This window comes from Melospiza melodia, chromosome 3 (genome assembly GCF_035770615.1).
Source record: "Melospiza melodia melodia isolate bMelMel2 chromosome 3, bMelMel2.pri, whole genome shotgun sequence".
NCBI classification, from domain to species: Eukaryota; Metazoa; Chordata; class Aves; order Passeriformes; family Passerellidae; genus Melospiza; species Melospiza melodia.
The window spans coordinates 110,297,445-110,311,943 of record NC_086196.1 but is presented as its reverse complement, the minus strand read 5'-3'; the positions used below and the strand labels follow the sequence as shown (position 1 = coordinate 110,311,943).

Sequence of the window (14,499 nt, the reverse complement as noted above, 5' to 3'; positions counted from 1 at the left end):
TAAATCTGGTTTTGTTATTTGTATCATAGCATTGTAACGTTTGGTTTCTTCTTGTCCTGTTGTTGTTTTCAGCCCGTTTGCGAGGTGTCCACGATGGTCTGTTCACTGGACAAATAGATGCTGTAGACACTCTTAATGCCACCTACAGGGTGACTTTTGACAGGGCAGGTCTTGGAACACACACAGTCCCAGATTATGAAGTTCTTGTGAGTATTAATGACACATTCTAAAAGTAGCTGCATTAAGAAAATGAAATTTTAAGAATCTACAATGATGTGCTTTATTCAAAAATAAGAAATTACACCCAGGTGGTTTTGTCATAAAGTAGAAACAGGCATAACAGATGCATGGGAAATTCCAGGATAATAAAATTTTACTGTTTATGGTTTTACAAAACAGGATAACCCTCTATGATTAAAGCAAAATGGCTCAGGGTGGAATAATTTACTAGACCAGCTATTGTAGACTGTTAAAATAGCCTGAGTTCAATATGAAGAAATAAAATGAGTGCTGTAGGATCCCAGAGAGAATTCTGCAATGAGATCCTGCCAGGATTTGCAGAAAATGTTCAAGAAAACCCTGGCCCTTTGTGATTTGCCCAAGTCAGGAAAGGCCTGTGGGAGGTGCAAACAAGTATTACGAGTTGATTGAACTTGATTTTGGAATTTCTTGTGCTAATGAAGCTACCTGGGAGGATGTTATTTTGGTCAAACAATTGGAGATTATCTCCCAGCTCCTAGGCTTTGTTCCTGCCAGGCAGTCCAGCCTAGGCTGCAAGATTTCTGGAGGACCTGACTTTCTTTTGTATCTTGTGTGGTGTTGGATCTACATAATTCTTCTAGTCTCTGTCATTGTCATTGTAGGACACGAAATAACACGACATGCACACACTGCTGTTTTCGAGGCAAAAAAAGGGAAGTTTAATTTCTGACTCCAATGTTTATAAATTTCCAAAAGTGACAGTGGATTGGAGGCTGAAAGTGCCACCTGTCCAATGACACTGGACAAACCAACAGTCCATCAAATTTCTCCTCCTCCATAAAAGAATGCAAAACAATAAGTTATTATAGAAAGTGTGTGAGAAAATTCATTACAAGAATGTAAACATCAGAAGGGTTAGAAAATCTTTAAAAATCACGGAGATGCTATCATGGTCTGAGTTTGGATCCTCTGCTAAGTTCCTGTTGTGATTTACCTGCCAATGGCATTTTTGGAAATGTTCATGCAGCTTTTATTTGATGTGATAAAACTTGGAAAACTCCTCGACCAAAAGCAAAACGTTCATCTCTTCCTGTCGTTGGGTTGGGGTGTGGATAGGCACAGCTAGTCCAGATCCCAGAAATAAATTAATTACATGTTCCAAAAGGTTAAAAATTAATCAGACACTGAATTATATCCTCCCTTTGCCTTTCCCTGTGTGGCAGAGTAATGAGCCCCATGAAACCATGCCAATCGCTGCCTTCGGACAGAAACAGCGGCCCTCGCGCTTCTTCATGACTCCTCCCCGATTGCCCTACACTCCCTCTCTCCAGTCTCCAATCACAGTGAGTTGCTTTCCTCAACTGCTGTTCATCTCCAAAATGTTTTTTGGATACTTGAAGGTGTTACCTTAAAAAGTTTTGGAGATCAGTTTTCTGACCTTATTTAGCATTATCAAAATTTTAGCAAAACCCTCTAAAAAGAAAATACTCATTGAGATTTTTATCCTTTATAGGACAGTGATCCTTTGTTAGGACAATCTTCATGGAAAAACAAAATTTCAGGCACAGATAGTGAAACACTAGGAGGCTTTCCAGTAGAATTCCTCATTCAAGTGGTAAGTATTAACTGCAGCTCTTAATTTTGTTGTTTATTGTCCTTTTGTGTTTATTCTGCCAATTCTTCTGTGGTTCAATGACCTTCTGTTAATTTATGACAAGTATGGTAATAGTCAAATTAACTTTTGAAGAGATGTTCATTTTTGTTATTTGTTTTTATTTTGTTTTTTCTTAATTTTCTCACTTGTTTATAACCTTTGAAATATGCTGCTTTTCAGACCACGAAGGTCCTCAAAAGTGTCTTATTTTCCCAGATCTACCATTTAATTTTAAAAAAAGTATTATTTGTATGTGTAGACTTTAAGACTTCTTTATTTATTTTAAATACAGTTACATTGTGGAAAGAACATTTGCCTATATGCATTATCATATATATTTTATGTTATATGATGTTCTCCTCTCTTGGAGAAGAAAAGCAACACTCATTTTATAGATAACACTACATAGACAATCCTTTTTTCTTCACCTTTATGAAATAATTTCTCAGTGGTTTTTGTGTACTAGTTCAGAAGAGCACAGACAAGTCATGTTAGGAAGCTGAGGTTCACTGAATATTAAAACACACTGAAGCATTTTCCAGGATGGTGGAGGAACGTAATTGCTCATGTTGGCTTAGCTTAAGATCAGTGATTGAAGTCTTTAACAAGGAAAGCAGTTTTGAACATGCCAAAGGAGATTGGAATGATTCATGTTTAAAATACTAAGAACTGAGAAATGAAATGCCTCTCAGATTTTAAAGTCTGTGTAATTGGTCAAAAGAATAAATTTGTGTCAGAAGCTCACATGGCACACTAACATTTGGGCCATTCAGCATAATGAATTTTGTTTGACAGTATCATCTATTCAGCTTTTTTAGAGGAAACTTGTATGAAGCTGATTTTGAAAAAGGTGGCATGACATCTAGCTTAGCTAAGAAAATTTAAAATAGATGTAGTTTTCCAAAAGATTAATTATGGAAAAATTGAAATACACAAAAGATACAGTGTTTATGCAGCTAAACTGTATCTGCAGCTGTTTGGGTCACTGAGTATGGTTAGTGAGACTTGGTAACTAAGGTGTATTGAGCTTTACATCTACTTAGAACATCAAAGTGATCTGTTTATGATATTGTTTCTGCATTTGAAATATGAAAATGTGTGATTTGTCAGTCATGTGTGGCTGTATGTTACTACTCAGTATAAGGAAATCTGAGTTTTACAAGTATAGGCCTCTTGCAAATGGTGGCATTTTACAAAGATACCACGTTAATATGTTTTTTTGCTTGAAGATTTTCAAAATGCTTTGAACAAAATCAATCCACAGATTTTTGGTGTTTGTCTGTATGAGCAACAACAGAGAATCACAGGGCTTAAACATTTATTGAAGGACTTGAAGCATTCTTTGTAAGAATCAATTTTTTAATTACAAGTTGTAGGTGGTACTGAAATTTGGTGTTGTGCAGTACATAAAGCTGGTGAATGCTGATTATTGATTGTGCTGTACTCACCAAATGTATTTTTATGTTAAGGGTTGCTGCTCAGGATGGTTTTTTAGCCTTTATGATACACTGGTACTTTAAAAAAATCAAATCCCTTCTTCTCATTTAATATTGATTCAGGAAGTAAATGGTCAAAAACAGTTTGATTCCAAGAAAACTTTCTCAAAAACTATTGCCAGGCTGTTATTAATAAGACCACAAAGAAACAATTTTATGGGAAGAATTTTGGACAAAACAGAAAATACAGAGCATACCTCAAATAAGGTTTTAATGCAGCCCTTTATTTCCCTTATCTGAAATTAATTTGGAAGAAGAGGAAGTGAATCCAAAATCACATGCATACAATGATAAATATTAGGGATATTCTCTTTTCCTATTACTTGAAGTTTTAAGCAAACATTGGGACTTGCAACAACTATTTTAATCATTGTTCTACACTGTCTTAGTTTTTCTAAATCTTTTTATTTATTACTACATGTTACAGTTTGACATCTGAGACTGTGGACTGATGCATTAGAAAACTGGCTCAAAAATTAACATGATATTAAGAATAAAGTCAGCAATAAATGAGTAATATTTTTTTAAATCTTTCATGCTTTATTAATTTTGTGGTTTATCCTTAAATATTTCACATACTGTATGACAGGTCAGAATCGATGGATTGAATTTGTACATTCTAGACAATATCTAAATTTGGAGCACGTTTTTCCAAGTATTCAGCTACAGCTTTTTTTTTTAATTTTTCTTCCTCCCTGCTTCCTTTTTCTGTTTTGGGGTAAAGAATTCCATTGGAAGGCAGCAGTGTAGGACACAGCAGATGTTGGCAGGGTCGCTGCATGCCCAGTAGAGGGAGTGTGGTGATGCAGCACGGGCACTGCAGTGACCTGGTGTCTGCATGAGGGGAAAGGAGGGATCTTCCCAAATTAAATGGAAAATGGAACAATCTGAAAATGAACACTCGATTTTTGGCTGTTTTCTCCTTATGAAAATTCTGAAAATATTGCATAGTAAGTTATCACACGTTGCATTTTGAAATGCTCATATTTTATGACTAACAAATGAAATCAGAAGTGAAAATCTAAACGTTCTGGTTGGGTTGTGCCTTCATTAATTTTAATGTGGAAAAGTATTGTACTAAAAACTTGTTTCCAATTTATTGAGAAATATAAATTGCAGCAGTAAACAGGATGAGTTATAGTGAAAATAGAGTTGTTAGGCAGGAATTTCTCAAGACAAATAGGGCTAGATTGAATTGTAGGATTCACTGGGAGATAAAAATGGAGGTCTATGTAATAAAATGTACCCCTGAGAGAAAGTTGGTGGACATGATAGATACAGTGAAAATCCTTAGAATCAGATTATCCTGATCACTGGAATATATCTTGGAGTAAGATGAATATAATAGAAAATCCAAGGTCATCCAATGGAGAACCAGTGCTGTGCATCCTCACATGTGTCTGCACATCAAAGTAGAAGTTAAGAATCAAATGCCCTGCAAGTTTGGGGAGCAAATTATATATTCTGCATTAATTTGGGCACTCATCAACTTCATGAAGGAGAAGAATGTGTTAGGCAGTTGCTGGATGGTGATGACAGCAGAGCTTGACAAGGAACTTTTTGGCAGCAGTGGCAGATGGTGTACAGTGCTTTTCTTCCTCACAGGTGTTTTACTGGCAACATGAACACTTGTGTGGTGTGGTAGAAACTAGATCAGAGAGGCAGTCCAGCTTACAAGTAACAATTTTAAACCTTTTCTTTCTTGCCCCTTCTGAATTTGTTTTTTTTGTCATTATCTCTTCTGTGTTTGGGTTCTTCATGCAAAATGCAAAGAGCAGAAATGCAAGTGCTGTCACTGGGGGACAGCACAGGGACAGAAATGAGCAGCTGGGAGGCTGATAACCCATGCAGTGATGCCTCTGTGCCTCTGGCCATGGCTCACCATCCATTCATAAGATGCATCTGGCAAAATATTTGGAGTAGAAAGAGAGAAGTACTGATGTCATTTTACAGGTTTAGTTTCCTGGTGGGTCATTCAGAGTACTGTTACAGGCTTCCTGTGCTCACACACAGGAAAGATGGCAGTGAATGGAAAAAGATACAAAAAGGGCCACAAAAGTTGAAGAGATGAAGAGCCCTTTAGGGAGTGGAGTCTGAAAAGGCTTGGGTTGTGCTTAGTCTGGTGGAAGAGCAGTGGAGAAGAGATGCTTTTATTGTCTCTGAATAATCAGGGATAAATACAAGGAGGGAACACTGTATTTAGCTGAAAACCAGCTTTGGCTGTTTGGCAATTCTGAACAAATTGCTATGAAGTGAAAAAGAATGCATTTAGCATGGAAGTTCCCAGACTATTCCTCATTAGCTGCAAGAGATCCTGGAACAATTTTCTAATTATAATTTGTGGGGACAAGCATCCTGGCTGCATTAAGACTGAACTTAAAAATCACAAAAGTGATTAAATATACATCAGATGTGTGTTGATCTAGGAGTTCCTATTTCTCCCAGTCACATGTTTCACTGCTAGGATGCAGTTAACCCCTCTGGAAATTATAAAACCTGAAATTTTTGCTCTGTTTACTCCAGTAATAAAAGTTGCTGGTTGTAGTGAAGCTAGGATTTCTCTCATTCATAGGAGTATGAATAGTTTGGGAGTGATGAGTGTGTTGAAGGAGCTCCCAGTGGTTTCCACTTCAGCCTGCTAGGTCCCCAGGGCAGGAGACACAGGGTATTCCCATTACAAGAGGGAAATGGAAAGCCCAGAGTTGTTCTGTATTAAAGAGATCCAGTCTTTGTACCAGGCTTTGCTGCAGGAGTTTGCACAAAGGGCTGGTGCTCAGTGGAGAGCACAGCTGAGAACTGTGGGGGAAAAAGGTGCAGTAAGGTGAGTGATACTAATTTGTAGTATCATGACCCTTCACTCTCCTTCAGCCTATAAAGATAAAAGTTCTTCAGCCTCTAGCTGGCCATAAATCATGTTAGTCTTCCTATAGGGAATTTCAGCTAATGGATTTTAGCATTCATCAATTTAGGGTCCTTGGAATCACTTTAAAAATCTCTGGAAATTCCATCATTTAATTTTAATTAATTTTTATTTCTGCTTTTTAACTTGATCAACAACTGAGAAATACATTTTAAATTATGAAAGAAACAGGTATGGTTTTTTTATCTTGAATTTCTATAGCATTTCAAAACTGTTTAAGGACCTATTCTTTCTAAAAATAGTTCCTTTGTTTTAGACCAGATTATCGAAAATCCTTATGATCAAGAAGGAACACATCAAACAATTGAGAGAGATGAACACAGAAGCAGAAAAGCTGGTGAGAATGTTCTCTTTTTGGTTATTAAAACAGGATATGCTTTAACAGCTAATGCAAATAAGGAGTGTACTCTAAATAAAATTAATTAGGAATGTAGTCTAAATAAAATCTGTATTTTGTTTCTTTTTATCACATGAAATGTCCTTATTATTTTTAAAGACAAGTCAGAGAGATCAGTTATTTCAAATATGATTCTCCTTTGAAAGAAGTGTGCTTTGGAAACTGATTAATGTGACCATCAGGATAGCACATGTCAGTTAACACATAAAGTAAGGAAATACTGTGTACCTTGAGAATTTGGAGTACAAATTTACATGGTAAGACATTTATGGTAAAACTGTTTTGCAGATGGTAGATGGTAAAGCAATTACTCATTTCAGAGATTTTTGTGTAAAGCTCTGAGTGCCCTTGACTGGCCTTTAAAGTTACAGTATCACAGCAGCTACAGAGTAATCAGCAGCAGCAGAATAGTTTTTCTTGCTAGCTTTATCTAATCAGCAGTCAGTAAATCAAAATTATAAGAGTGACTCTTCTACCACCCATGGCTATAAAATAACTTGAGAAAGCTCTCAGTCTCAGCCTTCTGCCAGCATCCATCCAGGCTGTTGTCTCTGCAGTGTACAGAAGGCTAAAGGTTTGTGAAGAAGAAGGGAAAACCATTGGTTTATTTCTTGAAACAAAACAGTTGGGTTTTTTTTTTCCATGTAAAATATTGAATGTTGAAGGATGTGATTTATTTATGTGGTGAAATTTCTTTTTGTGCTTTTAATGATCATGTGCATGTTTGCATTCTGTTACTCTGCTTCCTACTGCCCCATTTCTGTGTCTCTGTAATTTTCTTTTTCTGTGCCATGGTGGTGTTCTTCAAAACCTTGTTATCATTTCAGTTACTACATTATTTTTCCTGTATTATGTGTGTTAGTAACTAAACTAGATGCAAAGAGAAGCAATATTAAAACAGTTCATTGCAACCTGCAACTCTGATAATGAAAAATTGCCAACTTTTCTTAAATTATTTTTTTTTCTGAGGTATTCATACTTTTGCACAGATAAGGAGGTCCATAGGAATGACAGTATCCTTCCTCTAGCAAGAACCTGAATGTTAGCTCAGCTATTAAGTCATAAATTACTTGTATTGTTACTTTTCTTGGTCTCCTTTTTCCACAGAATTGAAAGAGCAAAAAAACAACTGGGAAGGAAATATAGAAATAGATGCTAAATTTGCTACATTTTAGCTCTCTTGTAACCTGGCTAAAGACTTTGAGATACTCTGACATTCTTCTCTGCTCTGTTTCCTTTGAAAACCAGCAATCATAAAGCAACCCCCATTGCTGCTCAAGGCTGTCCTGATAAAAATAGAGGATGTGATACCTTCCTATTGGGCCATATTCTTAGCCCATCTTCTAATCCTCTTTGTCCCTTGGCAATCCCATCTGTGTTTGTGCCACTGAGTATGTGTTGCTTCTCCTTTAAAATATATTTTCTTTGAACAAGAATCTTTTTCTGACCCCAGTTCACTTCAACATCAATAACATGCCTGAATTTGAATAAAATTGAATCCTTTGAGTTCATTCAGGTGTACCTTTTTTGTCAGGCTTTGGTAATAATTCATACATTTGTAGTTTGATAATTGTTAGAGTACCACTGCTGTTTGGTTTAAGTAATCCTTTTGTGAATACTTCTGTTGAATTACCTATTCAATATAGAAATAAATGGAACTGACCAAAATCAGAAATGGTACTGAATGTAGGCCATTCTTATCTAGCAATAATAATAAATTTACACAAGTCAGGGGATGCCTTCAGAGGAGCTATTAATGTATACAACTGTACATTTTTTGTCTCATTTTTATTGACATCACTCTATTAGTCTGGGTTGCAGGCTACACACAAATTACTGTGTACATAAACCAGTAAACATTTGGATAAACAAATATAAATTGAAAGAAGGTGCAATAAAAACAAGGTAAAGGTAATGCTGGGTGTCTCGGAGAAGCATCTAGATCCTTGGTGACAGAGGTGTTACCTGCTTCCCTCTGCTGAAAGCCATCCATCTCTTGTCAGTTTAGCTGTTCATCAGTGTTTCCAGGTCTTGGGTTGTGTCCAGGTCAGTAGTACTGCTACTGCTGAGAGATATTTCTTTTGTCATCACTAGCACAGAATGCCCTTAGCCTTTCCTCTCCAACAGGGAATTCAGAATTGTCTGCAGCTTTCACAGCTAAGCTGGAGCTGTTCTGTTTGCTCTAAGAGAACTGGTCACTGGATAAGGTCTGAAAGATTTGATTTTTTATGTTCCACAGCTGCAGAAAGTATGCCAAATTTATGCCACTTTCCAGTGAATCCTGAAATTATGGTGTTAGTTTAAAGCCCTGTTAAGTTGGTATTCAGATTTGTAAATCCCTGGAGAGCATCTCAGTGATTAGGTTTAATGGGGAGCTTTGAACTGAACTCATAATTGAAACCTTTTGAGTTTTTGACCAGGATTATCCTTATGGAGGCTCTTGACTTTGCAATTTGCTTTATCTTGTGTATGAAATCTATAGCTACAAGTTTTGCTTGTAGGAGGTACCTGTATCTCAGTGCTATGGCTGGAAACACCTCTAGCTTCTCTTGCAAGAGGCAATTTGGAGAGGAAATTTTATAATATATTGTATGTTTTGTTTCAATTTTGTAAATATCACCCAATATATTGGTGACAATGTCAAGCTATATTCTGAAAAGAGTGTAAGAAAAAAGGTACAGTATTTTGGTATTTATTCTTTTTGTGGAAAATCGTGCTTACAAAATACTGTTACCAAATGTAAGCTCCAGTAACTTTGTTTTTTGGCAGAACTGTTATGTATAACAGCAGGTGTGTAGCACGGAGTCATCCTCAGGTGACCAATAAGTTACTGGCCAAATGTGCCTCCCATCCTGCAGCAGAGGTGGCTGAGGCCATATTGTCCTGTGCTGTTCCTCTGCTGGCAGGATAGTTCTCTGCTCAGCCAGCAGGGAGAAGCCATGCCCAGCTACTGGAGGAATAAGCAGGTCAGAGCACAGTCATCTTCTGTAGCAATTACCACCATAGATTATTGTAGGACTTCAGGAAGGGAATAAAAGCATCGTTGTTACCTACACAGTTTCATCTGGAGTTATAAATAGTCATACTGCATTTTAATATTTTGTATGTTAGCATTTTTCTGTTTGACACCAGGATTTCAAATATCTCAGTATTATTTTCAAATAAAAGCTCCTTTTGAGGAATTCAGAATCTAGTATTGCATTAACTTTGATATGCTTTGTGTTTTCCACAGAAATCCTATTCCATGCCAATTGGCATTGAGTTTCAGAGGAGATATGCAACTATTGTTCTGGATCTAGAACAACTAAACAAAGACTTGAATAAAGTTTTGCATAAAGTTCAACAGTATTGCTATGAGGTAAGTTTTTGCTGGAATCTCTATGTACTTGATGGTTTTGCTCAACCTAATTAGAAAACTGAATTTCCTGGGAATAGGGGGTGGGTGGGGGTCACACTGAAATGAAACTCTTGGTAGCTGTGTTGGATTCCTTCTCTGGAATTTGGCCACTGGTATCACTTTTCCTGATACCAGTGGCCTGCTTTTAAGTAGACATATGTAGGGGGATAGAATATAAGAAAATAATCTCACCCCTAAGGAGTTGCAGCTGGGCCAATTATCAAAGATTAGGAACAGACCTGACTTTGCCAGGTCCCAGTTGTAACCAGTGAGAAGAAGAGGGCTGTAAAAGAGTGGGGTGGGTGAGTGGGTGGGTGAGACAGGAACTGGGGTCAGTGGCTGCTTTGTGAAGAAGAAAGAGTCAGTGCTCTGAGGAGCTGCCCACAAGAAGCACCAGGAAGGTGTGAAACTTGTGATAAGGAGGCAGCAGCATGGAACCCCTGCAATAAGATGACAATAATTGGTGACCCCGACGTGATTCGGGGCAACAGACATACATTAAAAAAAAACAGCACTGTGTACTGTAGACACACAAACTTTTTGAAATCATGTCATTTCACACATCCACCAAATGCAAAGGACATGTTCATTGTTAATTCCTCCCCTTCATATCTGCAGCTTGCTCCTGACCAGGGCCTCCAGCCTGCTGACCAGCCCACGGACCTGAGGCGCCGGTGTGAGGAGGAAGCTCAGGAGGTCGTCAGACAAGCAAATACCTTGTCAACAGGACAGCTCTGTGTGGAGAGTGAAAATTTAACTGATCTTATCTCCAGACTTACAGCAATATTACTGCAAATTAAGGTAAAAAAATTTTGCACAAAATAGCTTCTTCTGTACAATACCTATGTGCCGAACTGTGAGAACATTTTTGTTTTCTTCTTCTACAGTGTCTAGCAGAAGGAGGTGATCTGAATTCCTTTGAATTTAAATCACTAACAGATTCATTAAATGACATTAAGAATTCAATAGACTCCTCAAATATCAGGTATTACTTTTTGAATATTTAATTCTTAATTACATGCTTTGTGATAGTTCTGACTGTATTTTAGAGGTGAACATTGATTATAATTAAAGGTTTAATCTGGTAACTTTTACTTATAGGAAGGGTTCCATCTAAAAGGGGGGCTTCTTAAATGAACAGTTTTCTTTTTGAATCTATCAGTGAAGTAACATGTTAAAAAAAAAGTTAAGTGCTAAATTGATGGAGCAACAACTAGACTTTCTTGTTCTTTAGTAATTTATGACAACTAGAAACTTGTTTTAGAACATTGTCTGGTTTTGAAATCTCACTAGTAATACAAGTATTTTAATCCAGAGAACAGTACAACTTCAGTATTCTTTTAGCATATTCAGCCTCTTGTCTGTAAATATTAAAAGGTGGCATATGAGACAATTAGAGGTTCTGAGCAGCTTCCATTGGCAAGATTTTAAGCCAAGAAACAGAAGAGCAGCCATATTGTGTCAGATCAAAGGCCAGTCTAGTCTAGATGGGCCATTTTTCAACAGTTGTCACAGGCAGCTGCCTGAGGAGGCATCATAAAAATAGCAGAATGTGGTAGCAAGAGAGTGGTGGTACTTGTCTGGAGTACCCTGCAGCAATTTGTGACAAGCATTTTATGCTGCTGAATTATGTCATGTAGAAAATAAATCTAAATGCTAAGTGGGTTTTTTTAATATCCTCACTACTTGTATTGCTACATAATAATGGGAGGCTATACACATGAATTTTTAAACTTTTTTCCCAAAGATAGTAGGATGGCCTTTTGATTTCAATATAGTTATTGAGAAATGCTGGTTTGTAGCAATTTTCATTAGGAAAAACAAAACCAAACCTCAGACATTAGTGAAACTTCTTTATAATCAACTCTGCAAATTGCATATTGGAATTGATTCAAGTAAAGGTTGATGTGCCCAGCAAAGAAAGTAATGATGTTTCCATTTCATGGGAACATGTGTTCCATTTCACTTATTTTGGCCATTTTAGCATCTCTTCATAATATTTTAATTTCACTAACTCTGGTCTTGTTAGAACCTTACTTTAAGTGTTGAAGTCAATGACTCTTTGTTTCTGGCAGCTGTTTTGGGCAGATTGTGTTTTCCCATATTTCTTTGTCAAGTTGCATTTGTATGTACTGCTCTCTGATTCACCTGAATTTTTATACTGGCTAAGTTCACATCTTGATTTTTCACTGTAGAGATTTCAGACATAACTCCTACATATGGAGTTCAACATTTCTTACTTTTGTTCTTTTTTTCTTCCCATAGCTGTTTTCAGAATAACGTTGAGATCCACGTTGCACATATTCAGAGTGGTCTGAGCCAGATGGGAAACTTACATGCTTTTGCAGCCAATAACACCAACAGAGACTGAAAACTTCCTTTCAAGTGTACAGCAAGTAGTTCTGGAAAATCTTCTTCTTCCTTTCTATAGGCTTCACCAAATACCCTAACTGCCAGAAGATAAGGGAAGAGAAAACCTCTCAGAAAGGACCCTTTTAAATATATTATATCTGCTTCTTAAGGAAACCAGCGTTACATTAGACTTCTCCATTTGTTATTCACATGCAGTAGTTTTGCTAACTGGTAATCTCTTAGTAATTGCATTGATTTTAGTAAACTTGAAAGCATACTTTCATATGATTTGAACTTGGTTTTTAAAAGTTCAGGTGAATTCTGCAGACCTCTTGCTGTTGGATCTCCTGGTATGTTAGAAGTGCTGAAGAGGAAATGGCTGGAGTTCGTAGGCACATGGCAGGTCTTTGTTGTGTAAAGCTCCACCTCTGTGGAACTCTTGGGAGCTGCCAGCTCAGCCCTTGGGAAGCCCTGACCTAAGGAAGCAGCAGCAGGATACAGCCAGCAAACATAAGCTGTAAACTGGAGGATGTTGGGCAGGTCTATCGATCAGTCAATGTCTTGTTGGAACTCTTAATTTATCATAACTTATAGAAGGAGTCTAATGAAGGAATATAAAAATGGAACTGTTAACTTTCCAGAAAGAGATTGGTTATGGCTTTTTGCCTGCACACGGGACAAAAGTGTTTTAAGTGGTATTTTATATAAGTGACTGGTTAAACTTACTGTTTTTCCAAATTCTTGTTTGTTTTGCACAAGTTTTAAATTAGATTACTGGTTATTCAACAATACCCACCATATATAAATATGAAGATTTTTATAATTACAGATAACCAGTGAGGTAAACTGAAAAAATAAGAAGTGATAGCCTGCCTATACCTTTTGGAATGTTAATCTTGTAAAAAGTGTGTATTGGTTTGTTTAAATAGTCTTGTAAAGCTTCTGTGTAATGAATTGTTTCCAGATATGAATTTTCAGAGGTAGCTGTAGAGATGTTTTTGATTCTTTTAGATGCCTCATTAAATAAGGTCTTTTATATGTTAATGTATAAAGAATATGTAAACAGGATTATTTTCAATTTTAAAATTTTGTATAGTTTAAAGATGCTTCTGTATTCTGTGTTGGTATTGTGCCACTGCAAAACTTTAGTGCAGAGTTTATATTTAGCTAAATTTGTTCTGTTAATTAAGAGAAATGCATAAATCTTTTATTCTCAATGAAATTTGTAACTGAATAAATTGACCTATGAGAGTTGATATATTTCACAAAAATGCAAAATTTTTTGCAGATGGTCTCAGGTCATTTTTTTAAGAGAAGCTAATTGCTGAAAATGAAATGTTATGAGGATGAGGTGAGTAGCTGTTTCAAAAGGTATTTAAAAGTTTACAAGGGATACTATAAAATAATGATAAACACTAATTTAGCTGAGTTACCCAGGAAAACCTACCTCTCATAATGCAATAGAACATCACAGTGGTCCCTGCAGTTGCTTTTGTAATTATATCACTCATTATTTTGTGGTGTTTGATAAAGACAGAAAGGACTCCTCTGCCACCACCCTTTTCATGTAAACAGAGAAAGGTGCCAAAGCCTAATTTAAGGTACATTAGTTTAGTCAGGCAGGAAGGAATCTGCCCTACAGCTAACTCAGGAGGAAGGAACCATCCCCTGGCACCCCTAAACTCAGGTGTCTGCTGCTCCCTGTGCTCTGATCCCCTCCTGCTGCTGGGACTCAAGCTCAGCATGAGCACTGACTGGTTTTGGGGAGCAGGACTTCAGTAGGAAACACCAGGAGGGTAACTGGGCCCTGTTGGGCAAACATCCCAAACTGAGGGGGAGACAAGTTGTAGATACCAGAGGATTTAGGAACCTGCTTTTCATGGCAAACCTTTATCCTACTGGACACAGAATAACCACCACACTCCAATCTCTGATTCCTTGGGTATGATGGTTTTTACATGTGGATACTTAAATGTGCTCTCCAGCATGTTCTCTGTTGCTGTAGGTTTTTTAATTATTGGAGGGTAGTATACCATAGAAAGATTTGTCATTTGTGATGAGCCATTTACCTTCACATGTCAT

General features: G+C 37.0%; 1 protein-coding gene across 1 annotated transcript in view; it reads left to right on the top strand.

Moving 5' to 3' along the window:
- LIN9 (lin-9 DREAM MuvB core complex component) overlaps positions 1–13,673 on the top strand; it is a 39,387-nt gene extending 25,714 nt beyond the window's left edge. Inside the window, exons 8-15 of the mRNA XM_063152586.1 lie at positions 73–206; positions 1,425–1,544; positions 1,715–1,816; positions 6,528–6,608; positions 9,901–10,026; positions 10,684–10,866; positions 10,953–11,050; positions 12,331–13,673. Of these exons, the coding sequence (XP_063008656.1) occupies positions 73–206; positions 1,425–1,544; positions 1,715–1,816; positions 6,528–6,608; positions 9,901–10,026; positions 10,684–10,866; positions 10,953–11,050; positions 12,331–12,436 (950 nt within the window). The 3' untranslated portion in view covers positions 12,437–13,673. The remainder of the gene's footprint in view (positions 1–72; positions 207–1,424; positions 1,545–1,714; positions 1,817–6,527; positions 6,609–9,900; positions 10,027–10,683; positions 10,867–10,952; positions 11,051–12,330) is intronic.
- Positions 13,674–14,499: the final 826 nt, after the last annotated feature.